A 27171-nucleotide genomic window follows, 5' to 3' on the forward strand; every position below is an offset into this window, starting at 1 on the left:
AACCTGTAACATTACAGAGTGAGCATGTAGAGTGGCACAGAGTGCATTCAAACCTGTAGAATAAACAATACAGAATAAACAGCAGTCAAATATGTAGAGTGAATAGCAGTTAAACCCATGTCAGGATTAACAGCATTCAAACCCTGTCAGGATAAATATTTAAATATGTATGTATTTATAAATTAACACAAGTATTAATATGTATTTCCTGTTCAACAGGTACAGCAAGCAGCCCTGAGTATCTCAGCAGGTTCATAGAAGGCATAGACAGCAGACAAGGTAATATGAGATTATTGTTGAAACAACAGAACTTTGTACCTGTCAAATATTTTATATGCTAGGAACAATATTAGGTTATAGAAGGAGTGGCATATGTGTGTTTTATCTTTGCATGGATAATTCTGCTACAGGATTTTTTGAAAGAAGATGCATTTCAAAATACATAAAATCCAAGTCACTTGTTGATGATTTCAAGCTTAGATTCTCTGGCCTATCTGAGTATGACCTGTTTGCTGTACAGAATGAAACTGAAATGCAGTGGGTGCTTATGAGTGACAAGATTTTCCAGTACCTGTGCCTGAAACTGCTTAGCAGGTTTGAAAAATTTGTATACAACAGGTGCAGGAGAATTGTTGGATTTTTTATCAATTTTTACACAGATGAATATTATTATTACTGCATGTTGAAATTGTTTGATAATTACTGGTTCAACAATTGCTATGAATTGTTTGCAGAGTATAGGATGTACACAATTTCAGATCAGAGTTCAAATTGGAGGCATTACAAATTTTCAAATAAAATTATTGACAAGAAATTAATAGATGAGAATATTGAATTTGTTACAACAGATAATGGACACTTGTACAGCAGGGAAGATTTTAAGCAAAACCTTGTCTGGTACTCCCAGTATACACACCTGAATGAGCTTATTATGTATTTCCTAAGGCAAAGATTTAGGGATTGCACCTATGATTGTATTGTTGAATCTCTAGATGAGAACAACCTGAATGATACATGCAGCTGTGGTAAACAATTATCCAGTCTGTCAGTGTAATTTTTTACATGTATTTCAGCAGTGGTCAAGTGAGCATCAATCTAGTGCTGCAACAGCCCTGAGCATCTAAGCAGGCAAACAGGACAGAGACAACAAGCAAGGTAATTGAGATTATTTTTATTGAAACAGAGCTCTGTGCTAGAAACAATCTCAACCTAGGGCAGGCAAGCAGGGGTGTTTATGTAAATTGCACATGTATCTTGTTTTCTATTAGAATTATATGGAATTACCTGATACAGGATTTTTTGAAAGAAGATGCATTTCAAAATACATAAAATCCAAGTCACTTGTTGATGATTTCAAGCTTAGATTCTCTGGCCTATCTGAGTATGACCTGTTTGCTGTACAGAATGAAACTGAAATGCAGTGGGTGCTTATCAGTGACAGGATTTTCCAGTACTTGTGTCTTAAGATGCTTAGCAAGTTTGAAAGGCTTGCATACAACAGGTACAGGAGAATTGTTGGGTTTTTTGTTAATTTTTACACAGAAAAGTGCCATTACTATTCCATGTTGAGATTGTATGACAATTATTGGTTCAACAATTGCTATGAATTGCATGCAGAGTATAAGATGTACATGATTGCAGATCAGAGTTCAAATTGGAAGCATTACAAATATTTAAATAAAATTAACAGGAAATTGATGGATAAGAGTGTTGAATTTGTCACCACAGATGATGGGAACTTGTACAGTGGTGAAGATTTTAATCCAGATCTTGTCAGGTGCCCAGAGCATACACACACAAGTGAGATTGTTATGTATTTTCTGAGACAAAAATTTAGGGATTGTAATTATAAGTGTGTTGTTGAATCACTAGATGAGATCAACTACACATGCAACTGTGGGAAACAATTATACAGTCTGCCTGTGTGATAATACATACATTTAATTTTTAAAGCAAAATATGTATTTCAGATACAAGGATCTGGCAATAAGCAGTGAGCACCAATCTGCAACAGCCCCGAGTGACAGAAAACATCAAGCAAGGTAATTGAGATTATTTTTGTTGAAATAGAGCTCTGTAACTGTTAAATATTTGCTGCAAACAATCTCAAAGGATAGACAGGGGTGTTTAAATTATATGGAATTACCTGAAACAGGATTTTTTGAGAAAAGATGTATTTCAAAATACATAAAATCCAAGTCACTTGTTGATGATTTCAAGCTTAGGTTCTCTAGCCTGTCTGAATATAACCTGTTTGCTGTTCAGAATGAAACTGAAATGCACTGGGTGCTTATAAGTGACAGGATTTTTCAATACCTGTGCCTCAAGCTCCTTAGCAGGTTTGAGAGGTTTGTATACAATAGATGTAGGAGGATTGTTGGATTTTTTGTTAATTTTTATACAGACCAGTAACATTACTATTGCATGTTGAGATTGTATAATAGTCACTGGTTCAACAATTGCTATGAATTCTGTTTTGAGTACAGGCTGTACATAATTGCATCTCAGAGTTTAAATTGGAGGCATTTTAAATTTTTAAGTAAAATGATTAATATGCAATTGGAGCATAGCAGTATTGAATTTATCACCACAGATGAGGGAAATTTGTTTAGTGGGGTGGATTTTGATCCTGATAGGGTTGAGTACTCAAAGCACACATACCTGAATGAGCTTGTTATGTATTTTCTGAGGCAAAAATTTAGAAATTGTAGCCATGAGTGTCTTTCCCTGTCACTAGAGGAGAATAATTGGAGTGATGTATGTAACTGTGGAAAACAATTATCTAACCTGCCAATAATACATACATAGGGTTGGAACAAAGATTTTTGAAGCCAAACAGACATCATGTATTTAGGGTACAAAGGTTTGGATATAAACAGGAAGTATCAGCAGCAGAGGAATGCCCTCATGCCCTCAAAAATTGCAGCATTGTATCTTTGAGTGTGTTGTTGTCTTGGAGGGATAGCTATATGTGCCTAAAACACAAAACAATTCTAGTCATGCACCTGTTTCTATAGATTTGTTACCCAGTACTGTTCACACTATACAATAATGTTTTTTGACAGGAGGAATCTTTCAAGATACATAAAATCAGAGTCACTATTGAGGGATTTCAGGCTTGTGTTCTCTGACTTGTCGGAATATGATCTGTTTGCTGTAAGAAATGAAACTGAGTTCAGGTGGATGCTTGACAGTGAGCATGAGTTTAGATACATGAACCTGGGGTGCCTTGGTGATTATGAAAAAATTGCATATCTTATACACAGGAAGATTGTTGCATTTTTTGTCAGTTTCTATAATTTCTCTAGGATCAGTTACTGGTTCACAAACACAAATTTCACAGCACTGTACAATTTTTATATGCTTTTTGACCAGACTTCAAACTGGAAACATTGCAATTGTGATGTTGTTATGAGTTGTTTTGATACATTTGAGTTTGTAACTACAAATACAGGCATGGTGTATTCTGGGTTGGATTTTGTTGGCAGGCAAAATTTCCACAACAGGAGAATTGTTAATATGAATGAGGTTTTGTTGTATCTGCTTAGTCAAAAAATTAAAACTTGTGATCCTGTTATAAGACCTCTTGTGTGTAATTTTCTAGACAGAAGCAATATTCACTTATTCTTAGGGCACCATGTGTAAAAATGTCAAGAGGTATTGCAAAATATTGAGGATTTCAAAATTAGATTCTCAACCCTGTCAGAGTATGATGTGTTTGCCAGAGTTTCACTGGGCACTTAACAGCAAACACAGTTTCAGTCTTGTATTTTCTGCTTTACAGTGGCAACAGTGTCCTCTGGAGACATGGGGCTTGGTGATTTCTCATAGACATGCCAAAATGCAACTTTTTGATCTCTATAATTTTTCAAAAAAATCTTGTTCTCTAGATCCTGAATAACTTGCCTATTTTTCAAGATAAAGGCATGGGAGTTGTGTATTTCAACTCTGTATGCTGTTTAGAAGTTTTGTGAAAAAATCGATAATTTTTTGATTTTGTGATTTCTCAAAAACTACAAGTGCTAGAGACCTGGAATTTTTTCAGGTGGATTCTGTGCATGATTTTCTATGTTTAAGGTCTCTATAATTTTTTTGATAGATGCAATATTTAAGCTGCAAATGTCCAATTTATGTCTGTTCTATAAATAGAATTTTATGAAAAGTGCAGTATTAACAGAGTTTTGAGAACTATGCATTCTGGACCACTCCAGCAGGGAAATATAAACTTGCGGTGCCCTACTGAATTTTTGAATTTTGAGTATGTTGTTAAAAACAATCCTGTTGTTAGATTGTAGATGTCATAGACATAGACCTCTGATCTCTTAGGTATGTACGATATCAACAATAAAAAATAAAACAGCTGTATATCTCTGCCCTGCAATGCCCTTGCCAGGCTTTAGTCTGTATGCAGAAACAGGCAAGATACCTATATGGGCATATAAAATCTTGGAATCAATTTTTTGAAGCCTATACCTAATAATAGCATCACAACATAATTCTGACAGACATACAGACATTAACAATCTAACAGATGTAGGTATGGAGGTTAATCCAGAGGACACTGTTGCCACTGTAAAGCAGAAAATACAAGACTGAAACTGTGTTTGCTGTTAAGTGCCCAGTGAAACTCTGGCAAACACATCATACTCTGACAGGGTTGAGAATCTAATTTTGAAATCCTCAATATTTTGCAATACCTCTTGACATTTTTACACATGGTGCCCTAAGAATAAGTGAATATTGCTTCTGTCTAGAAAATTACACACAAGAGGTCTTATAACAGGATCACAAGTTTTAATTTTTTGACTAGGCAGATACAACAAAACCTCATTCATATTAACAATTCTCCTGTTGTGGAAATTTTGCCTGCCAACAAAATCCAACCCAGAATACACCATGCCTGTATTTGTAGTTACAAACTCAAATGTATCAAAACAACTCATAACAACATCACAATTGCAATGTTTCCAGTTTGAAGTCTGGTCAAAAAGCATATAAAAATTGTACAGTGCTGTGAAATTTGTGTTTGTGAACCAGTAACTGATCCTAGAGAAATTATAGAAACTGACAAAAAATGCAACAATCTTCCTGTGTATAAGATATGCAATTTTTTCATAATCACCAAGGCACCCCAGGTTCATGTATCTAAACTCATGCTCACTGTCAAGCATCCACCTGAACTCAGTTTCATTTCTTACAGCAAACAGATCATATTCCGACAAGTCAGAGAACACAAGCCTGAAATCCCTCAATAGTGACTCTGATTTTATGTATCTTGAAAGATTCCTCCTGTCAAAAAACATTATTGTATAGTGTGAACAGTACTGGGTAACAAATCTATAGAAACAGGTGCATGACTAGAATTGTTTTGTGTTTTAGGCACATATAGCTATCCCTCCAAGACAACAACACACTCAAAGATACAATGCTGCAATTTTTGAGGGCATGAGGGCATTCCTCTGCTGCTGATACTTCCTGTTTATATCCAAACCTTTGTACCCTAAATACATGATGTCTGTTTGGCTTCAAAAATCTTTGTTCCAACCCTATGTATGTATTATTGGCAGGTTAGATAATTGTTTTCCACAGTTACATACATCACTCCAATTATTCTCCTCTAGTGACAGGGAAAGACACTCATGGCTACAATTTCTAAATTTTTGCCTCAGAAAATACATAACAAGCTCATTCAGGTATGTGTGCTTTGAGTACTCAACCCTATCAGGATCAAAATCCACCCCACTAAACAAATTTCCCTCATCTGTGGTGATAAATTCAATACTGCTATGCTCCAATTGCATATTAATCATTTTACTTAAAAATTTAAAATGCCTCCAATTTAAACTCTGAGATGCAATTATGTACAGCCTGTACTCAAAACAGAATTCATAGCAATTGTTGAACCAGTGACTATTATACAATCTCAACATGCAATAGTAATGTTACTGGTCTGTATAAAAATTAACAAAAAATCCAACAATCCTCCTACATCTATTGTATACAAACCTCTCAAACCTGCTAAGGAGCTTGAGGCACAGGTATTGAAAAATCCTGTCACTTATAAGCACCCAGTGCATTTCAGTTTCATTCTGAACAGCAAACAGGTTATATTCAGACAGGCTAGAGAACCTAAGCTTGAAATCATCAACAAGTGACTTGGATTTTATGTATTTTGAAATACATCTTTTCTCAAAAAATCCTGTTTCAGGTAATTCCATATAATTTAAACACCCCTGTCTATCCTTTGAGATTGTTTGCAGCAAATATTTAACAGTTACAGAGCTCTATTTCAACAAAAATAATCTCAATTACCTTGCTTGATGTTTTCTGTCACTCGGGGCTGTTGCAGATTGGTGCTCACTGCTTATTGCCAGATCCTTGTATCTGAAATACATATTTTGCTTTAAAAATTAAATGTATGTATTATCACACAGGCAGACTGTATAATTGTTTCCCACAGTTGCATGTGTAGTTGATCTCATCTAGTGATTCAACAACACACTTATAATTACAATCCCTAAATTTTTGTCTCAGAAAATACATAACAATCTCACTTGTGTGTGTATGCTCTGGGCACCTGACAAGATCTGGATTAAAATCTTCACCACTGTACAAGTTCCCATCATCTGTGGTGACAAATTCAACACTCTTATCCATCAATTTCCTGTTAATTTTATTTAAATATTTGTAATGCTTCCAATTTGAACTCTGATCTGCAATCATGTACATCTTATACTCTGCATGCAATTCATAGCAATTGTTGAACCAATAATTGTCATACAATCTCAACATGGAATAGTAATGGCACTTTTCTGTGTAAAAATTAACAAAAAACCCAACAATTCTCCTGTACCTGTTGTATGCAAGCCTTTCAAACTTGCTAAGCATCTTAAGACACAAGTACTGGAAAATCCTGTCACTGATAAGCACCCACTGCATTTCAGTTTCATTCTGTACAGCAAACAGGTCATACTCAGATAGGCCAGAGAATCTAAGCTTGAAATCATCAACAAGTGACTTGGATTTTATGTATTTTGAAATGCATCTTCTTTCAAAAAATCCTGTATCAGGTAATTCCATATAATTCTAATAGAAAACAAGATACATGTGCAATTTACATAAACACCCCTGCTTGCCTGCCCTAGGTTGAGATTGTTTCTAGCACAGAGCTCTGTTTCAATAAAAATAATCTCAATTACCTTGCTTGTTGTCTCTGTCCTGTTTGCCTGCTTAGATGCTCAGGGCTGTTGCAGCACTAGATTGATGCTCACTTGACCACTGCTGAAATACATGTAAAAAATTACACTGACAGACTGGATAATTGTTTACCACAGCTGCATGTATCATTCAGGTTGTTCTCATCTAGAGATTCAACAATACAATCATAGGTGCAATCCCTAAATCTTTGCCTTAGGAAATACATAATAAGCTCATTCAGGTGTGTATACTGGGAGTACCAGACAAGGTTTTGCTTAAAATCTTCCCTGCTGTACAAGTGTCCATTATCTGTTGTAACAAATTCAATATTCTCATCTATTAATTTCTTGTCAATAATTTTATTTGAAAATTTGTAATGCCTCCAATTTGAACTCTGATCTGAAATTGTGTACATCCTATACTCTGCAAACAATTCATAGCAATTGTTGAACCAGTAATTATCAAACAATTTCAACATGCAGTAATAATAATATTCATCTGTGTAAAAATTGATAAAAAATCCAACAATTCTCCTGCACCTGTTGTATACAAATTTTTCAAACCTGCTAAGCAGTTTCAGGCACAGGTACTGGAAAATCTTGTCACTCATAAGCACCCACTGCATTTCAGTTTCATTCTGTACAGCAAACAGGTCATACTCAGATAGGCCAGAGAATCTAAGCTTGAAATCATCAACAAGTGACTTGGATTTTATGTATTTTGAAATGCATCTTCTTTCAAAAAATCCTGTAGCAGAATTATCCATGCAAAGATAAAACACACATATGCCACTCCTTCTATAACCTAATATTGTTCCTAGCATATAAAATATTTGACAGGTACAAAGTTCTGTTGTTTCAACAATAATCTCATATTACCTTGTCTGCTGTCTATGCCTTCTATGAACCTGCTGAGATACTCAGGGCTGCTTGCTGTACCTGTTGAACAGGAAATACATATTAATACTTGTGTTAATTTATAAATACATACATATTTAAATATTTATCCTGACAGGGTTTGAATGCTGTTAATCCTGACATGGGTTTAACTGCTATTCACTCTACATATTTGACTGCTGTTTATTCTGTATTGTTTATTCTACAGGTTTGAATGCACTCTGTGCCACTCTACATGCTCACTCTGTAATGTTACAGGTTTGATTGCTGTTTGTTCTGACAGGGTTTGACTGCCTTAACAGAATAGGCTGTAAAATAAACAATATTTACAATTATACAGCAATCTAAAAGCATGTTTGCAACCCATAGGTCATTGTGATTTGAAAAGTGGCAATCAATGCCCATTGTTCCTATATAAACGTTTCAACATACGTTGAAGTGGACCGGAAGTGGACCAGAAGTAAATATGTGTGGGTGTGGGTTTTATGAGCATCTTGGCTTAATTTTAAGTGTAGCAAAAACAATATCAAGAGGGGCATATTTTTGACAGGCTTATGGACAACAATCTCACAGATGTGGCTTTTGTAAGTGTAGGCAAATCAATCTGAGGGGGCTCATCATTTCACGGGAAATTCCCGAGGGCATTTTTACAAAAATCTTGGGTTAGACAGAGTACCACACTTGAGCAATAATCTCATATGCACATCTTGAGCTAGTTTTAAGTGTAGCCAAATCTGCCTGAGGGGGGGCTCATCATTTCTCGTCCCAGTAGTACCACAAAACACACTACTATGGGGATTTTTAATTATTGCATAGCTCTAATCAGTTCGGGTCTCCTTATACTATCAAATGCTCTTTTGTAGTCAATGAATAGAATTAGGAGGTCTATTGCATATTCATAGTGTTTTTCAATTATCTGTTGTATAACGAATAATTGATCTGTTGTACCCCTGCCTGGTCTAAATCCACATTGATATTCTCCTACTATAGCTTCAGTATATTTCTTCAGTCTTTCATTAATAATACTGGTAAGGACTTTGTACACCACATTTAGCAGCATTATTGGTCTATAGTTACTACATTCCGTTCGATCCCCTTTTTTGTGTATTGGGCATATGATTCCAACTTTCCATCCTTCCGGCATTTGTTCTTCTTTCCAGATCCGTTCCAGGAGTTTATGGATTTCAATTTTCATTGTCAGTCCTGCCATCTTTAGCATTTCTATTATTATACCGTCTTCTCCTGGTGCTTTGTTATTTTTCGCTTTTCTAATTGCTATTTCTATCTCCTCCATTGTTGGTGGGTCTTCAATGCTTCCCTCATTGTATCCATCTATTCCTGTTGTTCCCACTAGTTCCTCTTCTTTTCCTAGTTGTTCTTGATAATATTCTGCCCATCTCTCTAATTTTCTATGCTGATCTCCTATCACTGCTCCGTTTTTATCCTTATAGCCAATTTCCTTTGGTTGGTCCCTTTATTTACTTTTTTATTGCAGTATATATTTTTTTTTTCATTTTGTCTACTCAAGTCATCTATCTCCATCAGCTGTTTCTTCATTATCTCCTTCTTTTTCTGTTTGCATGTTTTATTAGCTATATTCCTTTTTTCTCGATACCTTTCGACATTTCCTCTCCTTTTTCTTTGTATCATTTTTTGTCTAGCTTCATTCTTTTCCTTTATTACTTTCTCACAATCCTCATCGAACCACATTTTTTCCCCTACTTGTTTATCTTCTCCTATTATTTCTTCTGCTACTTCTTTTAGAGTTCCTTGTATTTTCTCCCAGTGTTTTTCGGTTGAGCTCCTCTCCTCTGCTGTCCAACTTTGTGTTTTTTGAGCTATTGCATCTTGGTATCATTGTCTGAGTTCTTCTTTTTTCCATTTCTGCATATTCCATTTTATTCTTTTTAGTTTTTGATAGATGCATGATAAGAGGAAGAAGAAGAATATGTATTCTATAGCATGTTATTGATTGGTTGTTATAGTATCAGTGTGTAAGATGTACGTGAATGGCTTCCATGTATTAAAGTTATATTGTTTAATTTGAACCTACGTATTTTGTATGTCTTGTGCATGTATAGATAAGAAAACACACACAACAAAACAAGGCTTACATCTATGGCGCAGTCGGTAGGATATTCTTGGTGATTCTTCGTAAGAAGAAGTATGGATGAAGACGTCACGAAGAGTACGCGACGATCATCATTCCAGCATAGGTTTATGCAAGGAGAAATTGTGTCGGCTTGATCAATTTCTACGGTAAGAACCAAGATTACACGGTTTGTGTATTGATTACAATAATTGTACAAGGCAAATTCAAATCAGTGTGATACGGATTGTGTTTACGATATTGTGATATTTAGTTGACCACAATTATGAATATGTTCGGTTTGAATTTATTCTCTGAGTTCCGGCCAGATTCGGAAGAAATAGAAGATTATTTAACGAGGTTCGAACAGTCTTGCTTGGCTCATGATGTTAATGAAGCCAGGAAGATACCCATACTGATTGCAGTTATAGGGTCTGAAGCTTTCAAAGTGCTGAAGAACATCCTTGCACCTGAACCAGTAGATCGTCAAACGTATTCGATCCTCAAGGACAATCTGCTTAAACATTATGGCCAGAGAACAAACAAATATGTGGAACGTTTTAAGTTCAGGCAATGCATACAGGAAAGCGTCGAGGATGCAACACGATTTATGGTACGTGTTAAGCAACAAGGACTTAAATGTAGTTTTGGCCAGTACTTACAGGAAGCCATTGTAGAGCAAATAATTGTAGGCGTTCGGTCTGACGCCATTAGAAAGAAATTACTATCTGAACCTACATTGACTCCAGCAAAATGTCAAGATATTGTGCTTCAAATGGAATTAATTGAACGGGAAACCCAAATGTTCACACATCGTGAAAAGGAATGTAGTTCTAATGTAGTTGCATTTGCTGGGACACAGAAATTTAAACCATGTTTCCAGTCCTCGCAAGCGCACAAAAAGAACTTTGTCAATCCTCAGAATAGAAGTTATAAAAGCACTAAAGAATGTGATAGATGCTCCAGAAGGTATGATCTTGGATATTGTCCAGCAAAATATTCGATATGTTCATTTTGCAAAAAGAAAGGTCATTGGCATGTAAAATGCAAGTTTAGGAAAAATAATGGTGGAGTTGCGAGTAAGACAATTACAAGTGATCAAATATCCACGTCTAATATTAAACCTTTAGACGTTATTGTTGAACAAGACATACATAACGAATTTCATGGTTTGTCTTTATTGCACGTCGAAGTTAGTGATTCTCATCCGCCAGAAGATAATACTTGCACTATTTCATCAAGCACAGATAATTCACAAGTGGAAGATGCAACACTCACTCGTTCAGAAGGAAGGAGTGTTAGTTTCAAGCCAAGAACACAAGCTATAGATGGCACTAATGTTCTTGTGTCGGCAGAACCGTGCGTAGTTGATTTGTGTATTGATAAGCGAATTGTACAATGTGAAGTAGATACTGGATCTACGGTTACTCTGTTTAATAACAAGTCTTTCAAACAATTGTTTCCACATCAGCGAACACATTGTACTTCACTAACGTTACGAGGCGTGAATAATGATAAGTTAAAGTTGAAAGGTCAAACCTTGGTTGATTTATCATTGAATGATGTATTGTATAAATTGCCGGTTATATTGTGTGAAGAAGAACTGCGTTATCCGTTGATTGGACGTTTATGGCTGGACAGTATTCATCCGGATTGGAGAAACCTGTTAGCACAATGTAACACATTGTTCACAAATACGGGGTCCGAACGAAATGATAAAGCAGATATTACTACTAAAATACCGGAAAGTGAATTTTTGAGAGTACAGCTGGAGAAGAAACTTGACCAGAAAGAAAAGGAGAATAAAGAAGAGCATCTGAGGCAGTTGGCTCAGAAGGCGAGAGAAGAGAGAGCTGGAATTCGAACACAGGCAATGGGAGATAAGGATGATGAATCAAGGGAAAGTGACAAACTGCGTTACAAGAGACATAAATATATGACTGAACGGGAAAGGCGAGTGGATCGCCCACCATTTCTTGGATCACGGCGGGGCCGAGTAGAGAGGAAGAGACTTGACAAAACTTATCTTACATATCTTCCGAATGATACAGTCTGGGTGCAGACCCCGAAGGTAAATTCTCCGAAGCATGTACCAGGAATGGTATTGTCTAGAGTTGGCAACAGCCTAATATATAAAGTGCAGTTGTTCGACGGATCGACACGAACGGTACACGTCAGGTGGCTACGAAAACGTGAGTGTGAACCAAACCCCTCAACAGATCTACCTGATCCAAACCTTGAATCGATACCAGAAGGACAGCCGGAGGATGCAGAGGGAAGAGATAACCAAAACCAACCATATACAGACGCTGGGCACACACCAATCAGAAGATCGAATAGACCTAGGAGACCTCCTGATAGATACGGTGAGACCAGCACTTAAAACAAAACAAAAAGAGACTCCAGGAGGAGATGATAGACGCATGATAAGAGGAAGAAGAAGAATATGTATTCTATAGCATGTTATTGATTGGTTGTTATAGTATCAGTGTGTAAGATGTACGTGAATGGCTTCCATGTATTAAAGTTATATTGTTTAATTTGAACCTACGTATTTTGTATGTCTTGTGCATGTATAGATAAGAAAACACACACAACAAAACAAGGCTTACAGTTTTTCTGTCTGTTGTGTTGTTCTTATTCTCTCTCGAACTTTTACTTTCAAAAGAAAGTGGTCAGAGTCACAGTTAGGTCCTCTGCAACTTCTAATATCTGTGATTGAGGAGGAATATCTGTGACCTACCAAAACATGGTCGATTTGGTTTGTTGTTGTTCCATCTGGGGATCTCCAGGTCCCCAAATGTATATCTTTATGTGGGAAACACGTGCTTTTTATTATCATTTTGTTTCTAATTGCAAACTGATAAGAGTAGATTGCCATTATTATTGCTTTCTCTATGTAAGGTATAGATTCCACTTATTCCTTTTCTCCTATCCTCCTTGCCAATTTGTGCATTAAAATCTCCCATGATAATAATTGAATCATATATACGTGTTTCTTCTAATGTTTCCTCCAGCACATCATTAAATTCTTCTTTCTCTTGATCACCTTTGTCTTCTGTAGGTGCATACACTGTTATAATTGTTATGTTTCTGAATGATCCTTTAACTCTGAGCTTGCTTATTCTATCACATACTGGCACAAACTGCAGTATACTTTTTCTTGCTTCCTTAGTTATTATGAAGCCTGTACCTCTCTGCCCTGTCCTTTGTTCTGTTCCACTATAAAACACTGTGAAGTCTTTTTTGTCTACTCTACCTGTTCCAACCCATCTAATTTCCTGTACTGCTGCTATCTGTATATCATTTTTTTCTATTTCTTGTGCTACCTCCTGCATCTTTCGTGGGGCTAGCATTGTCTCTATATTCCACGTGGCCATATTCATGTTCATTATCCGTTTAGCTGGTCTGTCATCATGTTTATCCACTTTCCGAGGCACAAGTTGTGGTTTCTGAACGATTGATTTTTTCCGGATAAGGTTGTCAGCCTCACGCCAACCCCCAACCTGGAGGACCAGGTAATTTTCTGTTAGGGTTTTCTTCCCTTAGCCTTTATAGATCCCTCTATGACTACAAGGCAGCAGTATTTGGGACTAGGAAGGAATATTAGGATAGGATATGGTAAAGATGGGACGTTGTAGAACACCTTAGTCTGGCTTCTCTTCTGAGACCTGTCCAGCATGGGTGACCCTGCCGGTAGATTCTACCGCTGGCATAGCTCTCAGCCTCAACAAAGCACACAAACCCCTCTGCCCGCACGGTCAGTGCTACTTTAAGGCGGTGTTCCCTGGAGGGGCTGGTTTCAAGCCACCACCTGTTTTTCGGCAAAGTGCTGTTGTCGCTTTTGCATGCAGTGTTTAGACATCCATTCATTCACTGCGACGTTTTACTCCCATGGTCTTTATATTGTATTAAAAAAATTGCACAGTACAACCTCGCGTTTAAAAATCTCTAAAGAAACTGAATTAGCAACATCTCATTTAGTCCACGTGGAGTTGACGAGAGCTGTCATTCTTGGACGGACACTATTGGTGGAAAAGGTTTCAGGGGAGTATTTACTGGACTCCACGTGGACCTGATATATGGTTGTAAGGGGGAAACTGATCTTTCGGAACTTTCTTCGAAGTAAAGTGAGGTTGCTTTGGGGACCAGAACTATACAAGCGTATGCTTTATTAGCAAATCAGCAGAGATTTTGGTTGGCATACCCAGGAGGCCAAAATTTCATCTTTAGTAATACAGTCTTATTTACTTCCTTTAAGTACCTGCATGGCTCATTATTGACAATAATATGTCAAATAATTGTGTTTTTCCTTTGTCAAACTCTTTGTGATTTAACATGATTTGATATATGTGAGGCCAACATGACAGCCGGCGGTTCAAAGGATTAAAACCTGTTTATCTTTTATGAAATGTTTTATGAACATTCACAGAGGAAATTTATCAACAGTAATATTATTACAATTGCTTTCATTGATAAGATACATTGTTGTTATTCATTGTTCTTGTTATTGTTGTCACTACTTGTTATTTTTATTGTTTTCCTGTATTTTTTGTTACTCCGCTTTTGGCACTTTGCAAAATGAAGAACACTTGATTCAAAAACTGAAAAAAGCTATTTCGATGAACACTTTATTCAAAAACTGAACAAAGCTAAAATACGATGCTATTTCTTCTGTCATGTTCATTGTATTGACACAAACATCAATGTCTGAACTGGGATTTGAACCTGCGATCTCTGGCATCGTAGCATACTGCGATGACCACTCCACCATGGAAGATGACATTGACAACACTACCTCTGCTCTCTTTTAAGAAAAAATAGACTGAAAAATTCATTTATGCAAAAATATTTTAGCTAGTACTAATGGAAACAATAATCGTCAAAATATAATAAACAAAACAAAATAAATCAATTAGAAAAAGTAAATATTCCGCTTGTAGAACGAAAATACTATTCCCAGCAGGCCACATTGAATCTATAATTATCTGCCCACAGAGCCTTACAAAACAAATCTAACGGCCACTTGACTGTCGGCAGGTCTGCTGTTCTGTTTCGAAGATGGCACCAATAGGCTTTCATCACAGTTGACACCATGCTCCTTGCAACTCCCACAAGGTTGGCTGCTTTTGTCACTGAGGCATTGGACATAATGACACTTGACTCGTAGCAGAATGTTCACATACAACCCGTACAACTGCTGCTTTTAAACTGATACCTTCACCTATGCAGCCACTAGGTGAGAGACTTGCATATCAGGTGGCATGTCTGTGGATGAATAAATGATCAATTTTCATAGGTGTTCATATTATTTTGTCCACACCTATATGTTCTATAGTCACTCATTTCTGGGAATTATACAAAGATCCACTAGCTGAAGAATATGAATAGTAATTAGTCCAAACACTAGGAATGAAACATGTTAAGACACGAGGGGAAGTCAGTAAGTCAGTCGCAAACTGATGTGGGTTAGTTGAAAATAGTAGTAAGTAGTTTCTAAAGATGTCATTAGGTGGCAGCACAATCCAGATATTCAGTTAGCAGTCCCTAGACAGCAGATGTATGCAGCAGCAGCAGTTTTAAAATGGCGACCGTACATGGAGATGGTATGGGTGTAGATGATTCGAGCTGACAAGCAAGTGACGATATAGACAGCACAACAACTGCAGTAGGCTGTTCTCATGGTTTAGCCTACAGCAAAAAGCCTGATCGTTTCAATGCCAAAAAAAAGTGTATGTGAAACGGCATGAAGATGTTGAATATGAGGTGCGACTGTGGCTGAGACAGCAGCCCAAATATATTTTATGCAGCATGTTTTTGGGGACTGATAAAGCGAAGGGATAAATGTATCAATGTCGTAGATGGTTGAAAAATAAAAATGGTTTTCAAGTCAGTACCTCATTTTGTATTTTTTTAATAATCATTTGTGACCTATTTACTGACTTAACTACGTATTACAAAAATAATATGGGTTAAAAATCTGCTTTCCTTACCATTTATATGTTACCACAGAGCCATATCGTGCCTGGAATGCTAATTCTATTGGGTTTTCTGGATCATGCATGTTGTAGAGGAATAATGTCTTCTTACCAATCAGCACACTAACCTGAAATATATTAAGGAATAATAAAACAAATATTCCAATATAAATTTCCAGTTAGAGTAGTACGTATATTATATACTCAATCACTAGCAACAGTACTGGCATCACGATCAAGAAAAAACTACAAACCTTAAAGAAGCTGAAGTTAATGATCGTGGTTCAAACAAGAAATGTGGCTGTCTCGCTGGCCGAGAATGCTAAGTGGTGGACTTTTGAACTTGACACCAAAGCTCCCGTGTCTTGAGTCGCAGCCTGGGAATGGGTGTTATTTATGAGTATCCCTTCATCATTTCATCTATCTCATCCTCATCTTTATCACTAGCCAGAAGTTGCAGAAAAGTGACGTAAAATAACAAAAATACAAATAGGGATTAAGCCTTAGGATTTTGACATTCCATTGATTGATTGATTGACTTTGTTTATTTTACTTTGCTTTTGTGCCACTATTGGCTAATCACGCAGATGAGATTGAGTGATGATATGAAATTGATGAAAGGGAGATTCACAACGAACACCCATGTGTGGGACATGAATCAAAACCAGGACCCCTGGCATCATAGCATATTGTGCCACAGAGCAAACCACTTGCCTCAACACAATTATACAACATAGATATACAGGGTATACACAAATGAATGGTGTGGTTATAAATGTCAATAAAAAATTTATTTTTCAACTTACGTGGTTGCAGCAAACACTATTATAAAGGCGGAAAAAGTCCGTTTTTGATATGCGAGTTAAAATTACAATCTTTTTGATACGCTGATTCGAAATATGGCCTCCACCATGTAAGGATTTTCCATAAAAAAAATTACATTCTCCCTTGGCCCCCTTGTTCCCTGGATCTTACACTGCAATTTCTTTCTATGGGGTTTTATTAAAGCCAGGGTTTATGCACAACCAATGCCAACATCCATCCAGTAACTTCATGATTGGATAATGCATGCAGTGCAGGACATTACATGTTACACCGTGTCTGGAACGAGTTTGATTACCACATTGATGTGTGTCGTGTGACCAGGGGAGGAGCCCAAATTGAAGAATTGTAATTTTAACTCACATATCAAAAACTAGGACAGTTTCTACCTCTAACAGTGTTTGCTGCAACCACTTAAGTTGAAAAATATTTTTTTTATTGACATTTATAACCGCACCATTCATTTGTGTATACCCTGTATAAACAATGTTATTTACAGCAAATGATATCATAGCACGTTTGAAACAATATATACACTCAGGATGGACCAGGCAAGTTGAGTTTCTAAGTTCACTTTATACACACGTAAGTTAATTGAGACCGGAGCTAGAGTTTGAATTGGGATCAGAATACCAGTGGGTATTAAATCCAGGAGCCAGCCCTTCATTACAAGGCAAAGATGTTACCACTATGCCAACAGGAAAGCCCTAAGAATGGACCATTCATGAAATTCTTGCCAAAGAATTTACAAATAAAAATACATATAACAATACATATTTTGTTAAAAACATACAAAAATGAAACAATTAATTCAGGAAATTAATTCCCTCTCCTCTCCTTTTTTCAGATGAAGGTGAGCTCTGGTTGATTTGGATCTCTGCCTTTATGATACAGGGTGGGCCACAAGTAGGTATACACTATATAGTATATTTGTAATGGGGATAATATATACACCTACTTTTGGCCCACCCTGTATATCTCTACCATCTGATAAAAACATTCTATTGCATCAAAAAAGTCTATGCACGGAATTTAACTTATTTATAGAATGTTGCGCAAAGGTAGAATAACATAAAATACCTCCACTTAATTGGAAGTAATCTTTGCTTACTGTGTTTTCACCCATGACCCTCTCATCTAGCTTCATCTCCGAGAACTGGATGTCCGAGGGGTCGGCCCTTAAGTTGATAACCCGTAACGTATCACCCTCCACATTATTGATTGTCATGGTCTTATCTTCAGATCCCAAAGCAAGAAGGTTTTCCTTGCTCCAAGCTCCACACGTGATCCGTTTTGTGTGCTTCCCCAAAATAGGAATACGCCTGCAAGGTCAACATTTCTATGTTTAGAACTGGTTCAAAATGTCCATTTACTTTTGCAAAGCAGTAAATAAGCTCAGAGGTAACAGTGATAGGTCTGTTGGAAAGAATAGTTTGTTTGATGTCCACATTATGCACAGACAGGATAATCGGCTAATCAGGAATTGACCTACAGTTTAAAGTGGATCCGAACATTTATGAGTCTCCACTGGGATTAAACCTGGAATCCCTTTATTTCAAGACAACAGCATTACCGCTATGTCACTGGAGAGGGCCTGGAAAGCATTAGCTTGATGCTGGATACACTTTCACAGAAACAAAATATTCTAGGAATTTGGCAAAATTTTAGTTTTACTTTATTAAATCGAAATGAGATTTAATGATTACATAACATCAGCTACTTTAATATCATCTGCGAAGAGCCACAGTGGTAGTCGGTACTCAAGTGCCATGCAGGAGACCCAGGATTGGTTCCTAGGGTGAGGTGATTTCATGCAGGAATTTATCCAGCAATGTCGTTGCATGGTCCAGCATCAACGATAATATGCTTTCAAGGACCTCCCTGATGGCATAGTGGTAATGCTGTTATCTTGTAATCAAGAGGTGCTGTGTTTGATCACAGTGGAAACTCATAGTTGTTTGGATCCCAATTTAACCCTTTCAGAATGGGACTTGTTGAGTTTTCCGAAAGATGTGTTTCTTTAATTTCTCTTTTTTTTTCTGTTTTCAAAAGAATCATAGAAAATATTTTCTTACATTTGTTATTATTTAACAAAATCTACAAAACTTCTTCTTTCCAGAGATATATAATATGTTACATTTCATATACATATTCTAACATTTATGAATTTTTGAAAGTAAAAAAAATATAACATTGCACAAAAGTTACTCGAACATATTTTGAATAGATAATATAAAATTAATTCGTGAAAATAATCTAAAAACTTTCTATTAGGATCAAAATCATCACTAACTGCAAAATCCGAAGCAGAATGTTTGTATGAAATTTCCACAATGTGAATATAAATTATTAAATGATATTCTGAAGAGTATAAACAAAAGTGCAACTTCATTCAATGTAAGTACAAGTAAAATTCAGCAACAAAGAAAACCCCACATCTAGTGGTTGAAATTTGAAAATGGTGGTTACAACACATGTGCATGAGAGATGCAGTGTGATTATAGTCCATCGTTCATTCACAATGAAATCCTATAGTGACTGAGTAGGTTTCAAGTAAACTTTGGAGATTTAAACTAATACTTTCCAACACAGATAACTGCTGGGCCCAGTCTATAAATTATGAATGCAACTTCAGCATCCAGAGCTATCGATAAAAGAGTGTATGTTTGTTAGGACAAATTATGCATTTTTCAAAAATGAGGCCCTGAGACACCTACCTAAGAAAGATCTGCTTGTAAATTTAAACATAAATACTTCAGAATCACGTAGATACGTTGCAGATATGAAATTACTACAGAAGATCATTAATGGAAACCTAAGATGTAGCATCCCACTCCCTCAGAGTGCCCAGACATAAAACATGGAGCAAGGAGACTTTCCACACTGCAACTCCCAGACTATAACTCATACAACGTTCATTATTCCATAGGCTACCGAACCAATTCAATATCATCTCAAACCAAGTAGATATTTTTAGTTCATATTCGTCTTTTATCACCAACTTATAAAAAAATGTACATAAGTAATGCATTGTGAAAGTAATCTGTTTTCCTTGGTACTGTCTTGGCTTGTTAATGTTTATATTTATGTTTATAATTTGTTTATTTTATTTTATCTTGTTCCGTGTGTTCAACACTAGGGTACTGTTTTACTGTTGTGTCTTTCCGGTTTAAAATGGCTTCTGCTGTACTGGAAATTTCAATAAATAAATAAAAAATTCAAAATTCATCATATGACTGACTGACTGACTGACTGAATTAGAAAAAGTGTTTAATTATTCAAGTACCTTTACAAATACATGATTTACCATTTATGGAATATTCAACCCCACATATTTATATCTAAAGCAATTTTACAGGTATTTTTTTAAGACTTTACTTTACGAACCTCAGATCTTTGCTCACAAGCATTCTGGCGAATTTTCAAATACTCCCAAGCAAGATTATCAATCAATTAATGCTAAAAAATTAAAAATCACATCACTTTGCACAGCTGAAGTATAACAGTTCCTTGAGCACACTTACTTGGCAGACTTGTGGTTGTAGATCATGAGGTTGCCCCGCGATGTTGCAACTGCCACCAAAGGTCCACCTTTCGCCCATATGATGCAGCTCATGGCGTCTCTGAGCCCAGTGTCCATCTGGTGGCCTTTCCCCGTGTTGGCATCCCACAGGAGCAGGTACGGGGACTTGTCTGTTATCATCCCAAGAATGTCGCCATCTGCATCCCATCCAAACCCTGTGCACATGCTAGAACAGAGAGAAAAGGGACACAAATCAGGCTGGTTAGGTTACTTAATTTATTCATGTGTCATTAACAGAGAATATAGGTTCTCCTATAACAGAGGCATGTACACATTATAAACAAAGACTATGGGTTTAATAGTAATAGTACACATTACATAGTCTTATGTACATATACCTACTCTGTAACATTATATGTGTATGTATAAGAGGCTACTGATTTTGGGGATTTACTTGCTGCACAATTCAACAAAAGTTGTTATTTTGGGCCCAGTCTATAAATTATGAATTACTATAGTTGTACTAATTTTCAGGTTCATTCCCTAGATGTCACTTGCAACTTTGTTCAAAGGCCTTTGTTATGAATAGAGTGGAGATTTTCAAGGTGTCATCTTCTTCCTTTTTTTTTAGAAATGGTGATATGTTTCTGATATATACAGAAAGTCAAGTTATGAATATATGAATGGACCATATTAGTGGCGACAGAGCATGCATGGTTTGAGTCCAAAGCAGTCACATGGTTTTCTCCTATTTAAAAGCATTGGAATTTTCCATTGGAAAGAATAACTTTAATGATTGTGACAGCAGATGTGTATCGTACATCAATGCAAATATGAGATTTTGGACAATACGTCTACATATCACACATACCTTAGAAAGAATAAGGTAAAGAAAAACTGGAGTAAGAAAATCATGCATTTTTTAAAAATAAAAAAAAAAATAATAAGATATTCCAGTTCCGAGCACAGAGGAAGCCAGTCCGAAACTCAGCCGATCTCAAGTGCAGTCATGCTATCACTATGGATGATGGAAAACCAGCAGCCAAACGTGACTGCAGTAGCGCCGCCCATTGGCTGCCATTCCAGAAGAGACGCAGTTAGATGAATTCGCTTTACTCAATTTCTAGTCCATTTATTCTTTACATTCTCATCTGTAAGGTATGTTACATACATGGGTTGGAGATTTAATAGTGGCAACACTGCTGTATACAAGATATGAAACGGAACTGGTGATTCTTGCTTATACCACACGTTAGTTTGATACCTAACCTACCTCCCAGTAAATGGACTCTTCCTTTGAACACTACGTGCATGCGCAGGGATGGAGGAATACAGTATCGTTGGAATTTTTTGAATTTGAATTTAAAAGTTTGGGTGCATCAGTGCTTGGGTTATTTTGCACCCGTCACATGATACGAGATCCAGCCCCTTACTGTAACTAAAATAACGTAACTGTAATGTCATTAAAATATTAAAATATTCTGACTTCGGTTAAAACCTGAGGCTCTAAAGGGGCACTCAGCACACCAAGAACAATCAACAGGACAACACACAGAATTATACTGGCCATAGGGTCAGATGTCAGAACCTCAGTATCGTTAGAGTTGGCGGTCTAAAGTTGTTTTCGAAGCAGGAACAGTGGAGTTGGATAAATATTAAATGTGCCCACAGCCGTACAGCATGACAGTGTCATCAAGGTTTCCGCGAGGCATGCAGAAAATCTACATTTCCTGCAGCCTGCGTTGTGAAAGACGAGGCAACACTTCCTGCTGAATCCTCCCATCATTATTTCTCTTGTAGTCATAACGTAACACAGTTTTTCATTGTCACGTTTCAGGAGAACACATGCTCCTGTGTTTTTGTGCTTGTAATAATCGTAGACTACAAGATAAATAATTCTACAATGCAAGCAATGCATACATACAAGAAAAATCCTGCCATCATTTTGCAGGACAATGTTCGGGCGCATTTGTAGGGACACAAATTTATGGTAAATAAAAACTGAGGAGAGCGGTAAATAAAATGATAGATCAGCGGTATATACCAGCGGTGAAAAAAAAATGGCACACACTTTTTCATCATGAGAGGAAACAACATACAAAAGAGCTATAAATTGATAAAGTACTTCATTTTTATATACTGTACACATACACAAGTACTTAGCTGTCCAACCAAAAAGAAAACATCAATACAAAATCACTTCATTTCTAAAATGCATAACTCAAGTGATTTATTCATAGTATGTATTTAAAGGATATCCTTGCTGTCCATCAAATAAAATAATCACTACTGCACATACACAAACACATGTTGAAAATCACATGATGATAAACAAAATTCATTCATGACTGAACACAAATGACACCATTGTTTCCCTTCATGTGCGGGAACAGACTAATCTGATCGCTGCTACAGCTAGCAAGTTCAATGAAACTGGAAGTTGAGTAGACATTCGGGGGAAGAAAGGAATGCAGCTTGACAGGCAGCGAAATTTTCGAACTGAGATTATGTGCATGGGAAATCCCAATTTGCAACGTCTTCCTGATGTGATCGAAGATAAAACGTTCTTCAGCTGCAAGTGGTAGGAAACTTTAGGCAAACGTTTCGTTACAAATCAACAGTTTGCGCGCACAACCTCGATTGCCGGTTTTTGCGTGTTTTCTACTTAATTTGATGATATTTCACGGTTATTTCACGAAAAAGCGTTCATTTCATGGAAAAGCACACATTTTGCATTACTTCGTGAATAAAACTCATGCATATTTCATCATTGGGGGTGTAGTTATGTGCAGAATGTTCAAAATTGCATCTTTTTTTCACATTTCGCGATTTTGCGCATCACAAAAATTCAATGTCCCTACTGATTTGTTAGCTCAATGGGGCTCGCAGGTGCTCGCTCTACCATCCCCCATACTCCACAGACATATGCCCGTGACTTTGATTTGATTGCTAAGATAAATGGCATTCGTTTCCAGAGATTCTTCAGGCAATGGACCGCTCTTTTCGAACCATCAATAGAACAGGCGCTGCTACAGGTGTACTACGACTTCCACATCTTTGGCAATGGATTGTAATTAATGCTGGTGATTACATTGAAGGGTTGCAAAAGTTCAAAGTTTCTTTTGTATCATTTGTAAATAAATAGTTGCCACTATTAAATCTCCAACCCATGTATAGACGTAGACAGATTCTCCGAAATCTTATATTTACACTGATCTATGATACGCATCACAATTTTGTTTCATAACTGCTGTAACAATTCTTAAAGGTACCCATTCTGATGGGAAATTCAATGGTTTTGAATTGGTTAAAACCACTTGGCTGCTTTGTTGGACTCAATCTTCCAGCATGACACCACACTAATATGGTCCATTAAATTCAGATGCTTTAGGGGAGGGGGCATATTTTGCCATTTCTGTGTGAATGACCATATTATAACCATTTTTCTGGTCATATTTGGCATAACTGAGCATTTTACTCTGATAATCTTACTTTACATTTTTCCGCGAAAATTTTCTTCGCAATGGATTTCGCCACACATCTGGTGGCTTCGTCAGGCATGTACTGTCTTGCTGCGGGTGACGTGGTTCCTTCTTCTTCCACTTGTGCTCGTGACGATGCTAGATGATGAGGTCCTTTAACTTTCTGCCGTTCTGGTGTGGGTGTAGTGCTTCCTCCTATTGCCCTGCATCGGGGTTTTGGTGCTGTAGGTGAAAAGACATTTGTTCGCATGCACAGGCATGCTTTTTGCGAAATGCTTAAGGCCCGTGCTTGGTTTCTTGTCGTGCGGGAGGAGCAGGTTGGGTGGGCACAAATATTCCTCATAGCGAGAAGCCAGATTTTATTGAAGGCCCCAGGATTAGTGTTGAGGTCGGCGGGAGGGGTTACTATTGCATAAGTTTCTTTTGGGAACCTTTCCAAGGTGGATTTTGCTTGCATGACTATTTTGGCAGAGTCTATGTTGTGGTTTTTGTCTATAAGGTGGCAGGAAGGCCTGTTCTTCTCCTCCCTCCCGAGTCGGTGGTCAGCATCATGCTTCCTTGGGCCTATCATCAAGTCGGCACTTTGTCATACCTACATACTTGCTTCCACATGTGCAGGTGATCATCTAGATGCCACTTCTTGCATTGAGGTTGGTGTAATACCCTTTGAAATGGGTTATGTGCGAGGCTATGGAAGGAGGGGGTTGGTCTAATATCTTGAAACTGAGCCTGGTTAGAACTTTTTGAATTTTCTTGGATAGGTCAGCAGTAGCGAAGCGTAGTCTTACGAAGGAGGCAAGCAATGTTTCAGTACAACAAAACATGTAGTACAACGACATGCCGAGGGGAAAGATTCAAGGTTTATAGCCTCATTTACCCAGTCGCTGGATTTGTCAAAATATCGTAATAAAGTGACTGTACTAAAAATAAACCATATGATCCGCAAACGTCACATTTACTTTTTTTAAAAAATCCAGGTAACGTTATTCATATGATATTAAACGTTTTGCATATGCGAACTTTCCGCATACGACTAAAGGGAGACGGAATTTCTTACTTACTTATTAGTACCTTTATTTGTTCATTATTATTTAATATGGTCAAACGGTGACCAAACCGATTTAGATAAAAAAAAATGGGAATCATTTGTTTATTTTACGCTGCATGATGTAATTTAGTATTTTTGGGCACCCTAAAAACCGCATTGGAGTAACTTAAACACTAAATAAAAAGTTAAACACAAACAAAAAAAAATTCATTTCAAAGCAAAGAAACACATGCATAGACGATGTAGTCACCACAATAAATTTCAAACTCTTGGTGTTGGTCGACCCCCTTCCACGATTTTCATTTTAACACTTATCTCTCTCGAGCTAAACGAAGCAATTTTCAATTGCTCAATAATACACCCGCACTTCACATCAACCGTTCCTAAATACGCGTTCATTCCGATAAATTCACAGCACAAAACACGAAGCAACAAACACTCACACTATCCCATGCGCTTTCCACAACTGCAAATGCAAGCATCCACACAAGATCACTTTGAAAATCTCTGAAACAACAGAAAGTGATACCAACCTATTTCCTTAATTTTATCCGTCACAAAGGAAAGATATATCAGTTTGGAGATAAAAATTACGCGGAGGAATCAGAATCATTTCAGCAGAACGAGTATGTACATTAATATTTAAGTAATAAAGTGTCATTCAATGGCGTGCCCGGGGCGAAGGGGGGTGGGTGGATGGTAGACATAACCCCCTTTTGGCCCAGTATATCTAAGAAAAAACGTCAAAGGAAGGAAAAGATGACAAAATGGGGACCGTAAAAAGACCCTGGGAACACCACTTGCGTCATAATAATAGAACTTAAAACATATTCGGGCCTCCCCGATGGCGCAGTGGTAGTGTCGTCGCCTTGTAATCAAGGGGTTCCGGGTTCGATATCCGGTGGAGGCACAAGTGTTTCAGATCCCATTTTAAACTGTAGGTCCAGTCCCGATTAGCCTTACTGTGCATAAAGTGGACTTAAAACAACATATCAATCAATCAATCATTAAAACATATTCTTGTGCTCATAATATGCAGAATGTATACGATTTACTTCTATGCCATGTACAAATATCAGTAGATAGTTCTTTCTCAGATAGCTTTATTTTCACCCCAAGTTTTATTCAAAAGCAGTCAATTTATTGATTGTAAAATTTGTGAAAGAGCTCACTTGAATTACTGCGTAAATAATTTGGCAGTTGCAAACACTGGTAGCGGTCAACACTTCTGGCGTAATTTGAGCTGGACCGACCAGGAAGCAGGGTGCAGGACCAATGTCCGTCCAATCTTCCCTCCCTCCCTGAGAAAACTCTTCACGGGGGTGCAGAAATTCCACTGCCCCAACTCCCAATTTCAACTTTTTTTACGCGTTTTACATTTCGCGAAATCTAAAATAATTTGTAATATAATATATATGGAATTTAGAACAGTGATAATAACTTCTTTTAGTTATTTTATGACTAACAATTATTATTATATTTGCGATCTTGTTTACGTGTTCATGAAGACAAATATTCGTTAGTAGTTTTTGCTGGCAACGTACCCATAGATGAATCCTTCTGCTTTCGGTTGAACTCGGCTATTTTCGGGAATCACGCAAGCTCGGAAAGCACAGCTTTTTGTAGAAGCTTTGTGGACAGGTTCCACCAGAATTTCACGCTTCGCCATGTGACTCCTTCGGAGGCCTTATTTTCCCGCAGAACGGCTGCAAGCATTGAGGCTGGTGCTTGCTACAGAGCTGCTGGGGGAGTTTGCGGCCGCATTTTTTCGCGAAATCGAGTGCGATGGAAACTAAATACGGTTAGAACATTAAGTACATTAAATGATATTCGAATTATGCAAGCAGTGCTTGCATTGCTTGTACTATATCTTCGCCTCTGTAGGTCAGGATGTCAGGGAAGGCCGATTCATTTTTCTTTTATCTTTTCTTTCTGGGAGCGAGGCTGGTTCATTTTTCTTTTGGTACTGTCTAGGAGGTGGAGGAGTTTCTGTCGGCTGTACCCAATGCTGATATCAAAAGAGATGATATGCTCGAATTCAGTCTGCAGGTCTACAGGTTCTGAAGTAAGGTTGATCGCTCGCTGGAAGAAGTTGACCCAAATGTTGTTTCTTTGCCATGCAGTGACCAGAAAGTG

The 27171-nt window shown here is 37.2% G+C and overlaps 1 protein-coding gene across 1 annotated transcript in view; it reads right to left on the reverse strand.

Moving 5' to 3' along the window:
- Oseg6 (intraflagellar transport protein Oseg6) overlaps positions 1–27171 on the reverse strand; it is a 125616-nt gene that overhangs the window by 88521 nt on the left and 9924 nt on the right. Inside the window, exons 3-5 of the mRNA XM_083134247.1 lie at positions 20507–20731; positions 18094–18304; positions 16176–16288 (exon numbers count right to left, since the gene is read on the reverse strand). Of these exons, the coding sequence (XP_082990373.1) occupies positions 16176–16288; positions 18094–18304; positions 20507–20731 (549 nt within the window). The remainder of the gene's footprint in view (positions 1–16175; positions 16289–18093; positions 18305–20506; positions 20732–27171) is intronic.

Source organism: Lepisma saccharinum, chromosome 13 (genome assembly GCF_977018435.1).
Source record: "Lepisma saccharinum chromosome 13, izLepSacc3.1, whole genome shotgun sequence".
In the NCBI taxonomy this organism is placed as follows: Eukaryota; Metazoa; Arthropoda; class Insecta; order Zygentoma; family Lepismatidae; genus Lepisma; species Lepisma saccharinum.